The sequence below is a fragment of the Panthera pardus genome, unplaced genomic scaffold (genome assembly GCF_024362965.1).
Source record: "Panthera pardus isolate Hobbes unplaced genomic scaffold, ASM2436296v1 HiC_scaffold_2, whole genome shotgun sequence".
Taxonomy (NCBI): domain Eukaryota; kingdom Metazoa; phylum Chordata; class Mammalia; order Carnivora; family Felidae; genus Panthera; species Panthera pardus.
Genome location: NW_026526765.1, coordinates 121,725,509 through 121,746,419, shown reverse-complemented (window position 1 = coordinate 121,746,419; position 20,911 = coordinate 121,725,509). Strand labels below are relative to the sequence as shown.

The following is a 20,911-nucleotide window of genomic DNA, read 5'->3' as shown; positions in this document are numbered from 1 at the left end:
GATGTGGAAGAATTTTTTTCACTGAATAATTTAGAGATTCTGGAAATTTAGTAGGAACAAAACTGATAGGCTCCAGCTATGTTCTGTTAAAATTAACCACATCTTTGGCAACTCCACAAAAAAATTATGCTGCAAAAAATATAGAGAGTCATAAATGACTTTATTCTGAAAGGATGGCTTACTGGAGCTGAATCAGACATCTTCCAGCAATTGCTGTGGGAAACTATTCTTGTAGAGTGATAAATTGTTGTTGACTCAGCTGTGAGGTGCATGAATATCCATACTTGTGTAACGTATTTTTTTTCCATTGTTGCTATAAAAAATTACCACAAAGTTGCTTAAAACAAAAAAATGTATTACCTTATAGCTTTTTAGGTCTCATGTCTGGTATAGGTATCACTGGGATAAATCAAAGTGTTGGCAGGAGTGCATGTCTTTCTGGGCTCTAGAGGAGAATCTGTTTCTTTGTCTTTTCCAACTTCTAGATTCTGCCTACATTACTTGACTCATGTCACCTTTCATCCATTGTCAAAACCAAATACTATATCTCTTAAACAGATTATTCCATAATCACATCTCCTTTTGACCAGTCCCAACAAAAGTTTTCCCACCCAGATAATCCAGGATAATATTCCCTTCATAAGATCTTCAATTTAATTACATCTATAAACCTTTTGCCATGTAAGATACATATTTACAGATTTGGGGAATTAGGATGTCTTTGGGTGGGTAGCCATTATTCTATCTACCACAGATTGGCTGCTTGGAAGAAAATCATCCAGTCTAGCAATACCACTGGTAGCCAATGGAAAGCACATAAAGGTCTTTATAACAGGAATTTAGGCCTCATTGATTAGATGCTTTAATCCCAGACAAGGTATTTAACAAACTTCTAAGAATTACTAAGAAAAACACTGAATTGATAAAGATATGAAGCTTACTGCAATTCAATTCAAATTATAGAAATGGAAAGCCTGAACAAATAAATACAAATCTGAAAGGGACTTGTATCTAGGATATACAAAGAACGCTTGCAACTCAATTATGAAAAGATAAATAATCCAGTTTAAAATGGACAAAGATCTGAATAGATGGTTTTCTAAGGAAGATATGCAAATGGACAATAAGCACATGAAAAGATGTCCAACATCATTAGTCATCAGAGAAATGCAAATTAAAATCATGTGATACAACTTCATACCCACTAGAGTGGGTAGAATCAAAAAGTCAGATAACCAGTGTTGGAAGGATGTGGGAAAACTGGAATGCTGATACAAAGCTGGTGGGAATGTAAAATGGTGCAGCCACCTTGGAAAATATAGAGCTACCTTATGACCTGGCAATTCTGCCAGAGAAATGAAAGTTTATGTCCACATGAACTCTTGTATATGAATGTTTGCAGCAGCAGGACTCTGAATAGTGAAAAGGTGGAAACAAACCAAATGTCTATCAACAGACGAATGGATAATCAAAATGTGATATATATCTGTACAATGGAATATTATTTATCCATAAAAAGGAATGAAGTACTGATACATGCTACAACTTGAACCTCGAAAACATGCTCAGTGAAAGAAGCCAGTCACAAAACTCCACATATTAAATTATTCTATTCATATGAAAGTCCAGAATAGGGGAATCTATAGAGATAGAAAGTAAATTAGTTATTGATTAGGGCTCAGCACGGGAGGGATAGGGGATTAGGGTTGTTGCTAAAGGGTATGGATTTTGAGGGGTGATGAAAATGTTCTAAAATTGACTATGGTGATGGATGTACTACTCTGTGAATATACTATAATTCACTGAATTGTACACTTTAAATGAGTGAACTGTGTGGTATGTGAGTTATATGTCATTAAACCTTTTTAAATATAACAAATTATTCTTGTTATATATATATTTTAAAAGAATCCAAAAGCATGGCAGGCCTAATATTGAGATCTATGTATTTGGGAAATAATTTTTCAATAACTTGAAAATTGCAAAAACAGCTCTCAGTCTTCGGTGTTGTAAAGACGAGGAAGTATGCAATTTAATAACACATTGGTTAAATAATATCTTTAGAACTGTCACTAATTGCAATTTTGCAGTGTCCATTCATTTGTAATTCTGTAATGTGTACCATGAAAATGATCTACTTGTGAAACTGTTCCCATGGTAATTCAAAAACATTTTGCTCCTAAATGTACATTGTTTTCAGCTTAAATGTTAATTATTTTATTTAATCATTAACTCTCAACAGGTTTTAACAGTAACATAAGTGACAGTTTGATCTTTGTACTCCTCCTGTGCAACAACACAGAGCTCTATCTGAACACACACACATCACATGAAAATAGAGCTCATTGTTTTATATTACAGAACACATTTTACACAACTTATTCGGTACATTTAGGAGTATTTTGTGGAAAATATAAGACTCAGTGAGAACACATGGTGGCGCTGCAGGTTAAATGATGAAAAACAGAATTGCCTATGCAGCTCCAGTATCCAGCCAAACAATTTCACATTGCCTGGAAGCTAAAGTACGTTTTTCTTGGCCACAGCAAACGTGAATCTGAAATCTCTTTAAAACTATATTTAGTGGCATAGTTTTGATATCTGGACTGCAGGACCAGGCTACCAGGATCCTGGACATACACAAAGCTCCTGTAAACCAAATTTTCATGAAAGAGCAATGGAGATTGGCTGGATGTGCTATCTGAGACAAAGGCAAGTCCTAGTTTTCTTTGTTTTGCTGAGCATGTTTGGGGTGGGTGCCGAGTTAGGTCCCTATTCAGTAGTGGAAGAAATGGAGAAAGGCTCCTTTGTGGCAAATCTAGGAAAAGACCTGGGGTTGGGATTGACAGAGATGTACAACCGCAGGGCTCGGATCATTTTTCAGGGGAACAAAGAGCATTTGCAGCTCAAGGTTCAGACTGGGGATTTGGTCATAAACGAGAAACTAGATCGAGAGGAGCTATGTGGTCCAGCTGACCCTTGCTTGTTATATTTCCAACTGTTAATGGAAAAGCCCTTAGAGATATTTCAGGCTGAACTGAGGGTGAAAGACATAAATGACAATTCTCCTGTGTTCACCGAAAGAGAAATGATTCTAAGAATACCTGAAAACAGTCCTCTAGGAGTTGCATTCCCTCTGAGTAATGCTCTGGACTTGGATGTAGGAAGCAACAATGTTCAAAACTATAAAATCAGCCCCAACTCCCATTTCCGGGTTCTAACCCGCAAACTCAGTGACGGCAGAATATACCCTGAGCTGGTGTTGGAAGAAGAGCTGGACAGGGAGGAGGAGCCTGAAATCGTTTTAACCCTAACGGCGCTGGATGGCGGCTCTCCACCTCGGTATGGGACCGCTCAGGTGCGCATTGAAGTGGTGGACAGCAACGATAACGCCCCTGAGTTTGAGCAGCCCATCTACAAGGTGCAAATTCCTGAGAACAGCCACGTAGGCTCCTTGGTTGTCACTGTCTCTGCCAGAGATTTAGACAGCGGAGTACATGGAAAAATAGCCTACACGCTCTTTCAGCCTTCAGAAGATATTAGCAAAACTTTGGAGGTGAATCCTGTAACAGGAGAAATTCAACTGAGAAAACAAGTAGATTTTGAAACAGTTCAATCTTATGAGGTGGACATCAAGGCCACAGATGGGGGAGGCCTTTCAGGAAAATGCACTCTTCTCCTACAGGTGGTGGATGTAAATGATAATCCCCCAGAAGTGACCATGTCTGCACTCACCAGCCCTATCCTGGAGAACTCACCTGAGATTGTAGTTGCTGTTTTCAGTGTTTCAGATCCTGACTCTGGGGATAACGGGAAGACTGTTTCCTCCATCCAGGATGACCTTCCTTTTCTTCTAAAACCTTCAGTGAAGAACTTTTACACCTTGGTAACCAACAGAGCACTAGACAGAGAAGAAAGAGCCCAATACAACATCACCATCACCGTCACCGACTTGGGGACCCCCAGGCTGAAAACGCAGCACAACATAACCGTGACGGTCTCCGACGTCAACGACAACGCCCCCGCCTTCAGCCAAACCACCTACACCCTGCGCGTCCGCGAGAACAACAGCCCCGCCCTGCACATCGGCAGCGTGAGCGCCACGGACAGGGACTCGGGCGCCAACGCCCAGGTCACCTACTCGCTGCTGCCGCCCGCGGACCCGCAGCTGCCCCTGGCCTCCCTGGTGTCCATCAACGCGGACAACGGGCAGCTGTTCGCGCTCAGGTCCCTGGATTACGAGGCGCTGCAGGCGTTCGAGTTCGGCGTGCGCGCGGCCGACCGCGGCTCGCCCGCGCTCAGCAGCCAGGCGCGGGTGCGCGTGCTGGTGCTGGACGACAACGACAACGCGCCCTTCGTGCTGTACCCGCCGCAGAACGGCTCTGCGCCCTGCACCGAGCTGGTGCCCAGGGCGGCCGAGGCGGGCTACCTGGTGACCAAGGTGGTGGCGGTGGACGGCGACTCGGGCCAGAACGCCTGGCTGTCGTACCAGCTGCTCAAGGCCACGGAGCCCGGGCTGTTCGGCGTGTGGGCGCACAACGGCGAGGTGCGCACGGCCCGGCTGCTGAGCGAGCGCGACGCCGTCAAGCACAGGCTGGTGGTGCTGGTCAAGGACAATGGCGAGCCGCCGCGCTCGGCCAGCGTCACGCTGCACGTGCTGCTGGTGGACGGCTTCTCGCAGCCCTACCTGCCGCTCCCGGAGGTGGCGGCGGCCGAGGCGCGGGCCGACCCGCTCACCGTCTACTTGGTCGTGGCCTTGGCGTCCGTGTCGTCGCTCTTCCTGTTCTCGGTGCTGGTGTTCGTGGCGGTGCGGCTGTGCAGGCGGAGCCGGGCGGCGTCTGCGGGTCGCTGCTCGGGGCCCGAGGGCCACTTTCCGGGCCACCTGGTGGACGTCAGCGGCGCGGGGACGCTGTCCCAGAGCTACCAGTACGAGGTGTGTCTTCGGGGAGGTTCGGGGACCAGTGAGTTCAAGTTCCTCAAGCCCATTATCCCTAATCTGCAGTTTCAGAGCACAGGGAAGGAAGTGGAAGAAAATCCCCCCTTCCAGAATAATTTTGGGATTTAATTATTGCTAGGAACCTATTTAATAAAGACATTAACTTCTAATTTTTTTCTTGACTAAATTGTTTATGCCTGCCACCACAAATAAGGTGTTGTTTAATTTTCTCTATTTGGTTCATCCTCAATTTCCAATTTTTATACCTTTCTTCACAGGTTTCTTTACCCTCATATTTTAGTCCAGTGAATTTTTCAGTAGAATCCCAGTAAGTGAAATAAGCTCTACTTTCAAAGATGATACCATTAACATTTTCTACTACTTTATGAATAAGTGTCTTTATTGGCTTTGTACTCACAATTTTCATTTTAGTTTTCTTTCCGGAGCTTCTTCAGTTATGAAAATAATGTGCATGTGATCTACGCATTTCCTATTTGGTAGTTCTTCTCTTCCCTTTTAAAACTGGTATTTTTGTTGGTTTATCGACCTCAATTTTTATTATAGAGATTTTTAAAACTATTACTTTTTTAAAGTTGTTTTCCCGTTATTGGTATTTGCATCTTTAAAGTATTTACATTGTGTGATAAGATAAATAAATCCCTAATAAATCTTATGTAAAATAAGAAGAAACACCTCCGTAAGATACTGAGTGTGTGTATGTGTATGTAAGTTTGGAGACAAAAACAATGTTTAGGTGTTTTATAGCATCATGTAGAAATATTTAATCATTTGTTTTAAATCCTGTATGAAAAAAACCAGAGATTCCTGTTAAGTTTTTAATGGCTAACAAAGCAGTCCCATTCAGTTGGAAAAGAACTGTAGAAATCGTCAGAAGTTTATATGGTATAGATTCTTCGTTTAGCAGTTAGAGTTTTTGGCAGTATCTAGCCCTTTCCCTCTACAATGTCCTTCAGTTTAATCTGTATCACTTGCTTATTAGAGGAAAAACAGAGTTATTTCTGGATATTAGGCCTTTGAATAAAATTTTCTATGAGGTAGATGTTATCATGCTTTTCTTACTGTAGGTAGTGTTTGGATAGGCATTATGCTGGTCTATTCTTTCCCTCCCTTTTATTTGGTACAGAGAAATTAGATCCCACCAGATTTTAATTAAGAGGGACTTTAAAATAAAGACCAGTCCCTTCTTTAATTTTGTAAGTAATTTTAAAGCTAATATAAGAAAAACAAAGACATATGAAAAAAAGAAACAAGTTGATAAGAATGAGTTTAAGTGAAAGAATACAATTTTCAAATGGTATGGATTTAAGGCACAGAAGGTCGTTTCATATCCTAGTAAGTAGAGCTTATTTATCCATTCCGTAATATAGCAAGAATTGAGTGTCTGATTTGTGAATTTAAGATGATTAAGGCATCCTTCCATCCTTACATAGGGACAGGTTGACTTGAATAAGGGACAAATTGGCATGAAACAGGAAGCAGTAATATGTACAGAGCAATTATACAAGTTTCTATGGGAGCACAGAGGAGGGAAAGCCTAAACCCTTCCCTCTGGATGATTATATTTAGGCAATATGATTAGATTTTAAGGAAATTGTTGAAGAATGTGTGAAACAAGTTTCTTTTTTCAGTTTGGTCAATGTTTTTGGAAAAGTAAAATCTGTTATTTTGGTCCCAGAGGTCACCACTGTTTTCCACTTTGGTTCATGACATTGCATGGGAGTAGTTTCAGGAGTGAAAGGCCTACTACAGAACTAAATGTAGCACAATGAGGTGGACAGAGTTAACTGCTAGAAACATTTTCCAAGTTTTGAATTTTTTTTTTTAATGTTTATTGATTTTTGAGACAGAGAGACACAGAGCATGAACAGGGGTGGGTCAGAGAGAGAGAGGAGACACAGACTATGAAACAGGCTCCAGGCTCTGAGCTGTCAGCACAGAGCCTGATGCGGGGCTCAAACCCACGAACTGTGAGATCATGACCTGAGCTGAAGTCAGACGCTTAACCGTCGGAGCCACCCAGGCGCCCCCAAGTTTTGAATTTTTAACTTTTCCCATGAATCAGTGAAAAATCTCAACAATGTGAGCAGTACTCTATCTCAACATTACTTTCTACCAAACAAAAGAAAAGAAAAATGAAATACTTAAATGAGCCACTAAAGAAAAAAATTGTAAATACACACACAAATTGGGTAGAGCCATTTGAGTCTGTTGGAGGCCACGCGGTGGCGCTGCAGGCTAAAGAGACCAAAAAAAAAAAAAAAATCGACCATGAACTGAGAATGCTGCGGAAGGCATTAACAAAAAGGATCAAGGCAGATGAGCTGGGAGAAAACCTGTACTGGCCCAAGATTGGAAAAGGAAAAAAACCCAGACTCCTGCTACAAATGGCATAGGTCTGGGGGTTGCAACTGCTGGTTCTGTATGCTGGGAGCTGTGATTGTGACCAACATTGACAAAAGACGTGTTCTGAAAAAGCAATGGAGGCTGGAATGTTGTGCTGCCCAAGACAAAGGCAAGTCCTATTTCTCTTTATGTTTGGGGGAGTATCCTTAGCAGGTTCTGGGTTTGGACAATATTCTGTGACAGAGGAAACAGAGAGAGGATCATTTGTGGTTAATCTGGCAAAGGATCTGGGGCTAGGGGACCAGGAATTGGTTTCAAGGGGAGCCCGGGTGGTCTCTGATAACAAACAACACTTGCTCCTGGATCCTCATTCTGGAGATTTGCTCACAAATGAGAAACTGGACCGGGAAAAGCTGTGTGGCCTCACAGAGCCCTGTTTGCTGTATTTCCAAATTTTAATGGATAACCCCTTTCAGATTTACCGGGCTGAGCTGAGGGTCAGGGACATAAATGATCATTCACCAATGTTTCGGGACAAAGAGACGGTCTTAAAAATATTAGAAAATACAGCTGAAGGGACAGCATTTCGACTAGAAAGAGCAGAGGATTCAGATGGAGGACTTAACGGTATACAAAGCTACATTATCAACCCGAACCCTTTTTTCCATATTAAAATTAGTGACAGTGATGAAGGCATGATATATCCAGAACTAGTATTGGATAAGGCACTGGACCGGGAGAAGCAGCACGAACTCAGTTTAACACTCACGGCACTGGATGGTGGGTCTCCACCCAGGTCTGGGACCACCACAATACGAATTGTGATCCTGGACATCAATGATAATGCTCCCCAGTTTTCTCAGACAATGTATGAGACCCAGGCCCCAGAAAACAGCCCAGTAGGGTCTCTTATTGCAAAAGTCTCTGCAGGAGATATAGATTCTGGAGTCAATGCAGACCTATCCTATTCATTTTTTGATGCTTCTGAAGATATTCGAGAAACCTTTCAAATCAATCCTTTTTCTGGAGAAATTGTCCTCATAGTGTTGCTTGATTATGAGCTAGTAAAGTCTTACAAAATAAATATACAGGCAATGGATGGAGGGGGTCTTGCTGCAACATGTACCGTTTTGGTGGAAGTATTAGATATCAATGACAATCCCCCTGAACTGATCATGTCATCACTTTCCAACCATGTCGCTGAGAACTCTCCTGAGACGGTACTGGCTGTTTTTAGAATTAAAGACAGAGACTCTGGAGAAAATGGAAAAATGCACTGCTACATTCAAGATAATCTGCCATTCCTTCTGAAACCCTCTGTGGAAAATTTTTACATCCTCATGACAGAAGGAGGGCTGGACAGGGAAAGTCAAGCCCAGTACAACATCACCATCACCGTCACCGACTTGGGGACCCCCAGGCTGAAAACGCAGCACAACATAACCGTGACGGTCTCCGACGTCAACGACAACGCCCCCGCCTTCAGCCAAACCACCTACACCCTGCGCGTCCGCGAGAACAACAGCCCCGCCCTGCACATCGGCAGCGTGAGCGCCACGGACAGGGACTCGGGCGCCAACGCCCAGGTCACCTACTCGCTGCTGCCGCCCGCGGACCCGCAGCTGCCCCTGGCCTCCCTGGTGTCCATCAACGCGGACAACGGGCAGCTGTTCGCGCTCAGGTCCCTGGATTACGAGGCGCTGCAGGCGTTCGAGTTCGGCGTGCGCGCGGCCGACCGCGGCTCGCCCGCGCTCAGCAGCCAGGCGCGGGTGCGCGTGCTGGTGCTGGACGACAACGACAACGCGCCCTTCGTGCTGTACCCGCCGCAGAACGGCTCTGCGCCCTGCACCGAGCTGGTGCCCAGGGCGGCCGAGGCGGGCTACCTGGTGACCAAGGTGGTGGCGGTGGACGGCGACTCGGGCCAGAACGCCTGGCTGTCGTACCAGCTGCTCAAGGCCACGGAGCCCGGGCTGTTCGGCGTGTGGGCGCACAACGGCGAGGTGCGCACGGCCCGGCTGCTGAGCGAGCGCGACGCCGTCAAGCACAGGCTGGTGGTGCTGGTCAAGGACAATGGCGAGCCGCCGCGCTCGGCCAGCGTCACGCTGCACGTGCTGCTGGTGGACGGCTTCTCGCAGCCCTACCTGCCGCTCCCGGAGGTGGCGGCGGCCGAGGCGCGGGCCGACCCGCTCACCGTCTACTTGGTCGTGGCCTTGGCGTCCGTGTCGTCGCTCTTCCTGTTCTCGGTGCTGGTGTTCGTGGCGGTGCGGCTGTGCAGGCGGAGCCGGGCGGCGTCTGCGGGTCGCTGCTCGGGGCCCGAGGGCCACTTTCCGGGCCACCAGGTGGACGTCAGCGGCGCGGGGACGCTGTCCCAGAGCTACCAGTACGAGGTGTGTCTTCGGGGAGGCTCGGGGACCAGTGAGTTCAAGTTCCTCAAGCCCATTATCCCCAATATCCAGGCACAGGACTCTGGGGGGCAAAGCGAAGAAAATCCCACCTTTCGAAATAGCTTTGGATTTAACTTACAGTAAAAATTCTTTTTCATATTTTCACGCACTTTTAAGTGGTGTACAATCATATCAATATCAGTTTAGTTTTAAAATCCCTAGTTATTGTACAATTTTAAGCCTAATTTTAAGTACTATATATCTATGATTTACAATGTCATTTCATCCTTTTTTGCATTTAATCAATAGGTAGCTTTAATTAGCACTCATTTGTAAATAATAGTTTAAGGTTTAATCATTTCAAAATGTACAAGGATGTAGTTATTCTTACCTAGAAAATCGAAATTTGTCTTTTCCTTTTAGTATATTTCATAGACTAATCTCTGTCCTCATCACCTTGTATTTCCTTCATGTCAGCAGACATCCCTCCACTTTTGATCTTCTCTAACATTCTGTTTCATCATGTGAAAAAAAATCATGTCATCTAGCGTTTTAAAGATATTTCTCTCTTACTCTGCTCGTGAGAAAATGAGAGAGATCATTTTGTGAGTGATATGGGACTACAGTAATATCTTGTAGTCATATTATTATTCCATTTCCTTCAAATACACTACTCTTACTATTTTCTGGTGTTCACTTTTGCTGACATATGTTAAAAAATAGGTCGTGTCTCTTAATGGCAAAAAAATGTAATAACCTGCATGAAAATAAATAAAAGCATTTTGAAAATTTGTGAAGAATATTTGTGGACTGTTGGAAAGGTACTCACTTTTCATTTCGTGTTATAAATATATTTTAGTGATGAAATTTTTAAATCACGATGAACTAAAAGTCACAAAGAAAAACAATAAATTCTTCAATGTCTGGCCCCTCTTATGGAGTAGTTTCTCTAGAATTGATCATCTTTTGAAGTAATATGTTTATGCCACTATATCTTAACAGTTTTATACTTTAATCACTCCTTCATATGACAAAAGATGATTTCACTTCCTTACTTTCCAACTAATACACATACAACATTGCATGTGCCCTTTCTCCTGTTCTCCCAATAGAGCTGTCATTTTTTTAGGTTAAACTAGTAGTTTTTATGTATATTGCAAAAATTACTTCAAAATACACATTAGTGTAATGATTACATTTCTTTTCTTGAAAAACTTAATTCCTAGATTTGATCCTTGTTTTTACTTGCATCATTTTGTATTTACTATTATTGATTTTTCACATTAACTCTCATTTCAATAACAATAATTCTCTTAAATACTAAAAAATGCCAGATACCTATCAATTTATTTTAGATCTTTCACCCAGAACCTTTTGTATCTCTGATTCATTAACACTGGTTGTTCTTTTTTTTTTATTTTTAGTTTTTATTTAAATTCTGGTTAGTTAACATACAGAGTAAATATTAGTTTCAGATGTAAAATTTAGTGATTCAGTGTTTCCATCCAACACCCAGTGCTCATTGCTACAAGTGCCCTTCTTAATCCTCATCACTTATTTTACCCATCCCCCACCCATCTCCCCTCTGGTAACCATTGGTTTGTTCTCTATAGTTAAGAGTTTGTTTTTTGGTTTTTTTCTCCTATGATCGTTTGTTTTCTTAAATTCCACATACAAGTGAAATCATATGGTATTTGTCTTTCTCTGACTTATTTTGCTTAGCGTAATACTCTTTAGCTCCATCCATGTGGTTGCAAGTGACAAGATTCCACTCTTTTTATGGCTGAGTAATATTCCGTTCCATATATACATACACACATACATCTTACTTTATCCATTCATCAGTCAGTGGACACTTGGGCTCTTTCTATAATTTAGCTATTGTTGATAATGCTGCCATAAATATGAGAGTGCATGTATCCCTTCAAATTAGTATTTGTGTATTCATTGGATAAATACCCAGTAGTGCAATTGCTGGATCATAAGGTGGTTCTATTTTTAAATTTTTTAGAAACTGCCACACTGTTTTCTAGAGTGTCTGCACCAGTGTACATTACCACCAACAGTGCAAGATGGTTCTCTTTTCCCTGTGTCTTCACCAACACCTGTTGTTTGTCTTGTTAATTTTAGCCATTCTGACTGGTATGAGGTGATAATTCACAGTAGTTTTGATTTATGTTTCCCCAATGATGAATGATGGTGAGCTTTTCAGGTGTTTGTTGTCCATCTGAATGTCTTCTTTGGAAAAATGTCTATTCAGTCTTCTGCCCCTTTTTAAACTGTTTTTTTTGGGGGGTTGAGTTGTATAAGTTCTTCATATATTTTGGATACTAACCCTTTATCAGATATGTCATTTGCAAATATCTTCTCCCATCACTTAGGTTGCCTTTTAGTTTTGTTAATTTTTTCCAACATTGGTTGTTCTAATGGCTGTCACCCTAGAACTTTTTCCTTTATTACTTTCTTGTGTTGGTCCCCTTTTACAAGATCCAATATATTCTTTTTTATTAGCGTATTCCTTACTTAACTAACACACATCTCTCACTAGTTTCATAAAAATGATTCAGAGGAGGTGAAAGTTTTTGAAAATTTGCTTAGTAAAGCACTCTTGTTTTTCTTTTGAGTGATACTTCGGGTGTAAAATTCTAAGTTGAAAATAATTTTCCCTCACATTTTGAAAGCAGTGTTCTTTTTACTGATTGCAATTAGAGTCCCTGTTCAGAATACTGAGTGCCTTCTAATTCTGATCTCTTTTAATGTCACCCCTAATTTTTCATTCTGGAAGAATTGGAAACTTTTTCTTCATATTCTGAAAATACTCTATTATCACTTATTTATCTATTTGGTCACAGGGGTGTACTCTATTAACATTTAAACTCTCACTTCCAGTTCTGAGAAATTTTCTTGTTATGCTTTTGATAATAAGTTCTCCCTTGAATTTTCTACATTCTCACTTTATCCAGAATTTCATTAGTTAAATATTGGATCTTCTAGATTGATACTCTAAGACACTAAATATTTTCCTTATTTTCTCTGTCTGTTGCTCTACTTTTTTGGACAATTTATTTTATAATCCAACCTTTATATTTAAGTTTTTCTTTTTGGCTAACTATTTTTAATAGCTCTTTTGGTTCTCTGAGTGTTTTGCATAGGATCCTTTTGTAGATATGTAAATGTATTATCTTCTCTCATCTATAATTAATTTATTCTTTTAAAATACATTATACACAAAATGCATTATGCAGTAGAAACCGTTACATCCATTATTAAAATGAGAGTGAGTTACAGGGAAGTTAAGAACTTATCCAAGGTTATATAGTTAGTAAGGGGGACTGAAGCCATAATCTATTCTCAATCTTATAGTAAGAACACATACTTCATGAAGTTACTGTTAATATTAAATGAATAAAAGCATATGTGTCACTTAGAACAATGGATATGACAGAGCAAATTTTCAGTAAGTGTTAGCTCTTATGAGATTTTACTGCTCTGGGGATATTAGACATTTTTAAAGACTTTCTTCTGTTTTCTCTATTATGTCTATTTCCTCTTGTTTTTGTTTTTGTTTTTGGAGATGGTGGTTTGACCTTGCTATGTCATGTCATAGGTATTTCTTCAAATTTCTTGTGGTCCTGGGCTATCTTTTCATTATTAAGAATGATATTCTCAGGGGCGCCTGAGTGGCTCAGTATGTTAATCATCGAACTCTTCTTGATTTTGGCTCAGGTCATGATCTCACATGGTTCATGAGTTCAAGCCCCCCATCAGGCTCTGTGCTGACAGTGTGGAACCTGCTTGGGATTGTCTTTCTCCCCTCTCTCTTTGTCGCTACCCCATTTGTGCTCTTTCTATCTCAAAATAAATAAATAAACTTTAAAGAAGGATGATGCTCTCATATTTAAGAGTGATGAGAGGGGCTCCTATGTCACTCAGATGGTTTAGCCTCTGACTCTCAATTTCGGCTTAGGTCATGATCTCAGAGTTGTGGGAATGAGCCCATCCCAGCATCAGTGAAAGAGAGAAAGAGAGACAGAGACAGACAGAGACAGAGGAAGGAAGGAAGGAAGGAAGGAAGGAAGGAAGGAAGGAAGGAAGGAAGGAAGGAAGTTTGGATGGAAGGACGAAGAGATACCATCCTGTCAGCTCTTTGTGAGTGCGTGAGGCCTGTTGATGGTAGGACTTCACTCTAATGTAACCATGCTAGGATAAGACTATTATTTTGGGAGACCCTTCCGAATATTAGTATGTGTAAATGGTTTTTTATAAGATTTTTTAAATTTTTAAGTAATCTCCACATCTCATGCAGGACTTGAACTCACAACCCAGAGACCAAGAGTTGTATGCTTCACTGACTGAGCCAGCTAGGCGTCCCATTATGTGTAAATCTTTAAGCTTTTAATATTCTCCAGGTTAGAATTCTACAATATCTGCTGTGTGAAGGAAAGTTAGAGAGGAGATCAGGTATATACCCTGTGTGCTACAATTGGAGAGTATTGCATGATAAGGGTGATCTGGAAATTTCATCATTCAGGATGCAAAGTTTTGCTTCACCTCCCTATTTTTAGTTTCACGCTTCAACTTTTACTCAGCTTTGCCTAAGGTCTCCTAAAGTAGGGGTCATCCCATTTAATTTCTCTGCCTCTGAGATACTTGGACTATCCAACTTTCCTTTTTAGTTCTTAACTGACTTCAGCTTTCTTACACATGGTTCCTCTAAATCTTGTACATAAATGGAATACTGTAGGACAAACCCACTAGTTTTGTATGAACATTTCCAATGCAGGCACTTTACATGTTTCTTAGAACTGCTAACTCAATTGCTCTTCTTTCGGCTTTCTGTCATCAAAATTTTGGGTGTTCACTTGTGCATTCTTAGTCTTTATGTGTTCATACCACTTTTGCTCTTTTTTTGTCATTTTAGTTAGTATTTTATGGGTTTTATGTTTATTTTTGAAAGAGAGTACAATTGGGGAAAGGGCGGGGGGGGGGGGGGACAGGATCTGAAGCAGGCTCTGCACCAACAGCAGAGATTCGAGGCTCAAACTCACAGAAATAGGATGCTCAACTGACTGAGCCACCCAGGAGCCCCCTAGTGAGTATTTTTAAAGGAGGGAGAATAACTAAGAGTAGTCAACCCACCTACTTTTCTATTTCTACCCTTGTAGTGGTCAATTTTTCAATAACGTATCTATCTTACATTTTTTAAATGTAATTTGAACTTAACATTTTTAGATGCAAATTTTTTAGATCCCTCCTTAATCCATTTTTGAGAGCATTTTTGAGATCATTGAATGTATAGCATCTATTCCAAACAATTTCCCTCCTTATGTAGCAACCTTTCACTTTGGCTAGGACTCAGGCTACCCAAAGCTTCCGAGGTGGTCCCAGACAGTTAAAGCAAGGCCAAAGATGGGTCTTCAGATTCTGAGACTAAAATCTCCACGTTATAATTCTCTGCCTCGTGAAATAATGATTGCTTCAATAGCAGGTATAGGATCTTAATTAGTCTAATCAGAGTAAAACTAAGTTTTGCTCTATGACTGGGAATGGGAATCTCTTGTGGGGCAGAAAATGAAAGCAGGTGACCATAGTTGTAGCTGGAATAAATCTTGTGAACCTAAGGGAAGGTGGCTTTAGGAGTAAGCCTGCTTTAAACAAAACTAGCATGTTTGTGTACTTATTAAATACTTTGGTAAATTATGAGAAGCTGGAACTAAATTATGACTTTACATAATGCGTTCCACCCCAATATTTTAGTTCATTTTCTCCCAGTTCACAGTTCACTGCTAAGGAAATCTACAGAGATGCCTTCTTGTACTATAATAACTATCTATTTGTGTTCCATCTTACAGTTTATCCAATTTCATATCCTCTGAGAAGACTCTCAAAGTGACTCATGTATACTTTCCCTTTGCATTACAACCAAAAGAAGGCCAAGTAATGATGCAATCTTCTTTCAGGTTTTCAGTCTTCTCAGAAATATTACAAACTTCTGGGGCCAGGAATCACATCTTGTTTTTAAAACAATACTAACAACATCAGAAACTGTAAAGAGTATAAAACAATTCTTATGGAAGATAGAATATATTTTTAATCACTAAACACAATGAGTAAAACAACATTTGTTTCTAAAGGGACATTTATATTAGTGGAATTTAGGTAGCTTTCATCTAACTGAAAATCTGTGGAGACGCATGGTGGCGCTGCAGGATAACATCGCGCCGGGGGAAAAGAAACTGAATTGGATGATGTTCTGGGCCCTGTTACCCAGTGCGCACAGAGCGTTGGGAAGACAAAAAGAACACACCTTCAAAGGGCGAACTACAAGCTATTCAAAGGGGTTAAAATCCTTAGGCCTCCGAAGATTCGACGGACATTATCAGAGGCACATTTCCCAGAACTGCGAAGGGTAGCTGAAGCGATTCTGCAGGAAGCTTTCAGGAAAGGGGCTATGGAGAACGGAAGAGCAGACACTCTGCAGATAAGGCAAGTCCTGCTTCTCTTTGTTTTGCTAGGAATATCTCAGGCGGGTTCCGAGTCTGGGCGCTTTTCTGTGGCAGAGGAAATGCAGAGTGGGAGCTTTGTAGGCAACTTGGCAAAGGACCTGGGAGTAGAAGTGGGTGAGCTGTTCTCAAGGGGGGCTCAGGTGGTCTCTAATGATAACAAAAACCGTTTGCAGCTGGACAAAAACACAGGGGATTTGCTCTTAAGCGAATCGCTAGACCGGGAGGAACTCTGTGGCTCCACTGAGCCTTGTGTGCTGCATTTCCAGGTATTAATGAAAAACCCTTTGCAGTTTTTACGCATTGAGCTCCAGGTCACGGACATAAATGACCACTCTCCCATATTCTTAGAAAAAGAAATGCTCCTAGAAATCCCAGAGAATAGTCCTGTTGGTGCTGTGTTCTTACTAGAAAGTGCGAAGGATTTAGATGTAGGAATCAATGCTCTAAACAACTACATAATAAGCCCCAACTCTCATTTCCACATTAAAATGCGAGTCAATCCGGACAATAGGAAATACCCAGAGTTGGTTCTGGACAAGGCACTGGATTATGAAGAGCAGTCGGAGCTCAGTTTCATCCTTACTGCTCTGGATGGTGGGTCTCCACCTAGGTCTGGGACTGCAACTGTCCGGGTGGTGGTTGTGGACATTAATGACAACTCCCCCGAGTTTGAGCAACCATTTTATGAGGTGAAGATTCCAGAGAATAGCATATTAGGCTCACTCATTGTCACCGTCTCAGCTTGGGATTTCGACTCGGGAAAAAATGGAGAAATATCATATTCTTTTTCCCATGCCTCAGAAGATATTCGCAAGACATTTGAAATTAATCAAAAGTCTGGAGAAGTCAGTTTAACAGCATCCATGGATTTTGAAACAATTGAATCATATTCAGTAATCATTCAAGCTACAGATGGGGGAGGTCTCTTTGGAAAATCAACAGTCAGAATTCAGGTGATGGATGTGAATGACAATGCTCCTGAAATAGCCATATCGTCAATTACCAGTCCAATCCCAGAAAATTCGCCTGAGACTGTGGTTATGGTTTTTAGCATCCGAGACAGAGACTCTGGGGACAATGGGAGGATGATTTGTTCTATCCCAGAAGACCTCCCTTTCATGCTAAAATCTTCAGTTGAGAATTATTACACTTTGGAAACGGAGAAAATGCTGGATAGAGAGAGCCAGGCCGAGTACAACATCACCATCACCGTCACCGACTTGGGGACCCCCAGGCTGAAAACGCAGCACAACATAACCGTGACGGTCTCCGACGTCAACGACAACGCCCCCGCCTTCAGCCAAACCACCTACACCCTGCGCGTCCGCGAGAACAACAGCCCCGCCCTGCACATCGGCAGCGTGAGCGCCACGGACAGGGACTCGGGCGCCAACGCCCAGGTCACCTACTCGCTGCTGCCGCCCGCGGACCCGCAGCTGCCCCTGGCCTCCCTGGTGTCCATCAACGCGGACAACGGGCAGCTGTTCGCGCTCAGGTCCCTGGATTACGAGGCGCTGCAGGCGTTCGAGTTCGGCGTGCGCGCGGCCGACCGCGGCTCGCCCGCGCTCAGCAGCCAGGCGCGGGTGCGCGTGCTGGTGCTGGACGACAACGACAACGCGCCCTTCGTGCTGTACCCGCCGCAGAACGGCTCTGCGCCCTGCACCGAGCTGGTGCCCAGGGCGGCCGAGGCGGGCTACCTGGTGACCAAGGTGGTGGCGGTGGACGGCGACTCGGGCCAGAACGCCTGGCTGTCGTACCAGCTGCTCAAGGCCACGGAGCCCGGGCTGTTCGGCGTGTGGGCGCACAACGGCGAGGTGCGCACGGCCCGGCTGCTGAGCGAGCGCGACGCCGTCAAGCACAGGCTGGTGGTGCTGGTCAAGGACAATGGCGAGCCGCCGCGCTCGGCCAGCGTCACGCTGCACGTGCTGCTGGTGGACGGCTTCTCGCAGCCCTACCTGCCGCTCCCGGAGGTGGCGGCGGCCGAGGCGCGGGCAGACCCGCTCACCGTCTACTTGGTCGTGGCCTTGGCGTCCGTGTCGTCGCTCTTCCTGTTCTCGGTGCTGGTGTTCGTGGCGGTGCGGCTGTGCAGGCGGAGCCGGGCGGCGTCTGCGGGTCGCTGCTCGGGGCCCGAGGGCCACTTTCCGGGCCACCTGGTGGACGTCAGCGGCGCGGGGACGCTGTCGCAGAGCTACCAATATGAGGTGTGTCTTCGGGGAGGCTCGGGGACTAGTGAGTTCAAGTTCTTGAAGCCGATTATCCCGAACCTCCCACCCCAGTGCTCTGGGAAAGAAACGGAAGAAAATCCTACCTTTGGCAATAGCTTTGGGTTCAATATATAGTGACAATAAGTAGCTTTTATATTCCATATATGACACTTTTTTGTTGCCCCTTCCAAATCAATGCTATTTCCCCTAATTTGTGTGTATTTTAAATTGTATTCAGTGTACATTTATACTGTCACAAATTCTACCCATTTTTACTTTTAAGAGAATGTTTATCTTTGTGATTGTAATGAGATGGTAATTTATTTTGTAATCCAAGGCGTCTTAATGTGTAATGAGTTTGCGTCCTTAAGTTATAACACCAAATCACTTTTTGTCCATGACCCTCTCTCCAGTTGAATTTTGAACTTTCACCCACAATTATGCTTATGGTAAAATAAAGCAGACCATTTTCAGAGTATTTCAAGTGTGCAAGTATTTCTTCATTCTTTCTTGCATTTTTTTCTTGCGGTGTAGTAATGGTTACTATTCAGAAATGTAATTTTTGTTTCCTTAAATTCACTGCATTTATATTAACATTTAAAAATGTTTATTGCTGTTTAAAATACACCTGAAAAATCATGTCCTTAATAGTATTGTAAGTGTAATCACCTTGTTAGAAAGGGCCAGAGCCAAATTTTTAGCATCTTTTCTTCATGCATCCTGGAGAGTGATTGTGAAAGCATATCAATATTGTGGCTACCCAGAGAGTCTTGGAATATGAAGTTATAATTTTCCAGATTTCTTGTTGATATTACAAAGCTATGATACAATCCACTTGAATCCATCTGAATAATTATTTGTATAGCATAAAGTGGACTGTATGCTAATATTTATAATTTTTGCTTTCTGTATCCTCCCAGAATCACACACACACACACACACACACAGGGCACCAATTTCTTTTTTTTTAATTCATTTTTAAGTCCTCTCTATACCTAACGTGGGGCTTGAACTCATGACTCAAGATCAAGAGTTGCACACTTTACCGACTGAGCCAGCCAGTGCTCCTGGGTACTAATTTCCAAACGTAAAATGAGAGCCAACAGAAAAGTTATGTTGTATATATTATGTAATATACAAACATAATAGAAAGAAATGTTTTGTAAATAATTATTAGATGTTTTATGAAGTCTGAAATTGCCCATATTATTCCATTCTCATTAATTTTCAAGCATGGTTATGATCCACTAAAGTGATTTCATGACCCTACTAATAATGGACTGTAATCCAAATTGTGAAAACCACTTTTCTCAGAGATATATGTAAGTATTTGGGGAGCATTGAGAAGTATCAAACGATAATCCTTTAAGTTTCTAATTCAAAACATTTTTTTTCTGAACACATTGTAAGAGAAAGTTTTGTCTAATGCAGCACAGGCACCAACAAACCACTCTTGGCTTTAGTAATGTGACTACATTACAGAAGAGAAAGCTTTCATTGTTGGGGCAAGAGTTTGCCAGTGAATCTCATCAATAAGCCCAAAGTCTATACATTGTGGAAAGAAAGTGTAGAGAAACAAAATCAGTGAGGCTATCGAGGAAAGGAAGTGTGTGAGAGAGAGAGTAGGCACAGGAAGGATGAAATGGGTGAGGGTGAGGAAAATGATTGTTCTGTTACCTCTAGTACCTCTAGAATCAGTGCCAGAAACTGCCTCTTTAATAAATTTAAAAACTTTATCTTCTCAATTAGCAGGGCTAGGTATTAGTTAATGTCGGGAAGCAGAATCTCTTGCTCTAGCATATCCAAAATAATGTTCACACTTTCCGAAAGCTACAATTTCACTACCGGTTCTTCTGAACTGCATAAACTGATTCATAATGCTTTGAATTCAAGACAAATGGAGGGAACAGAAGTTTCTTCTGCAGGCTAATTAAATTCTAATTTCCTATTTTTAGAAGAGGAACTAGGAGCAAGTTCTTTCCTCCCCTAAATGAAAGCTGCTTTACATAGAGAACAAAGATTCATAAAAAATTTATAAATCAAAGTCAAGTATTAAGATTACCTCCTCTCTTGGGGTACCTGGGTGGCTCAGTTGGTTAAGTGTCTGACTTTAGCTCAAGTCGTGATCCCATTGTTTTTGAACCCCACATTGGGCTCTGTGCTGACAACATGGAACCTGCTTGGGATTCTCTCTCCTTCTCTCTCTTCCTCTCCCCAAATTGTGCCTTCTCTCATAAATAAATAAACTTTAAAAATATCCTATATTGTATGATCCCATTCGTATGATATGTTATGAACAGGCAAATCTATAGGGACAGAAAGCAGATTAGTGGTTGCCTACAGCTGGAGGGAGGGTATAGGATGGAGAGTGGCTAAAGGGTAACAGGTTTCTTTTTAGGGCATGGTGTTCTGAGATTAGACTGTGGTGATAATTGCACAACTCTGGAAATATACTAAAAACCATTGCACTGTACACTTTAAATGGGAAAACTCTCTGGTATGTAAGTGATATGTCAA

At 42.2% G+C, this 20,911-nt stretch overlaps 3 protein-coding genes across 3 annotated transcripts; all 3 read left to right on the top strand.

Moving 5' to 3' along the window:
- Nucleotides 1–93: 93 nt before the first annotated feature.
- Nucleotides 94–15,609, top strand: LOC128772513 (protocadherin beta-16-like). The gene is made up of 2 exons (XM_053907410.1): nucleotides 94–4,933; nucleotides 15,537–15,609. The coding sequence occupies exons 1-2, from the start codon at nucleotides 2,678–2,680 to the stop codon at nucleotides 15,558–15,560; spliced, it is 2,280 nt and encodes a 759-aa protein (XP_053763385.1). The 5' UTR covers nucleotides 94–2,677; the 3' UTR covers nucleotides 15,561–15,609.
- LOC109252193 (protocadherin beta-10) lies at nucleotides 6,990–10,476 on the top strand. Its single transcript, XM_053907409.1, has one exon. It carries the CDS (start codon nucleotides 7,435–7,437, stop codon nucleotides 9,826–9,828), a length of 2,394 nt encoding a protein of 797 aa, XP_053763384.1. The 5' UTR covers nucleotides 6,990–7,434; the 3' UTR covers nucleotides 9,829–10,476.
- A 525-nt stretch (nucleotides 15,610–16,134) lies between the features above and the next one.
- On the top strand, nucleotides 16,135–20,656 carry LOC109252196 (protocadherin beta-11). The gene has a single exon (XM_019424452.2). The coding sequence runs from the start codon at nucleotides 16,136–16,138 to the stop codon at nucleotides 18,527–18,529; it is 2,394 nt and encodes a 797-aa protein (XP_019279997.2). The 5' UTR covers nucleotide 16,135; the 3' UTR covers nucleotides 18,530–20,656.
- The last annotated feature ends 255 nt before the right edge of the window (nucleotides 20,657–20,911 follow it).

What these genes read in the sequence shown, in the direction of transcription:
- LOC109252196 (XM_019424452.2), top strand. Translation starts at nt 16,136, where the DNA reads ATGGAGAACGGAAGAGCAGACACTCTGCAGATAAGGCAAGTCCTGCTT.
- LOC109252193 (XM_053907409.1), top strand. Translation starts at nt 7,435, where the DNA reads ATGGAGGCTGGAATGTTGTGCTGCCCAAGACAAAGGCAAGTCCTATTT.
- LOC128772513 (XM_053907410.1), top strand. Translation starts at nt 2,678, where the DNA reads ATGGAGATTGGCTGGATGTGCTATCTGAGACAAAGGCAAGTCCTAGTT. An exon ending in CCCAGAGCTACCAGTACGAG is followed by an intron (nt 4,934 to 15,536) that starts GTGTGTCTTCGG and finishes TCCATCTTACAG; the next exon opens with TTTATCCAATTTCATATCCT.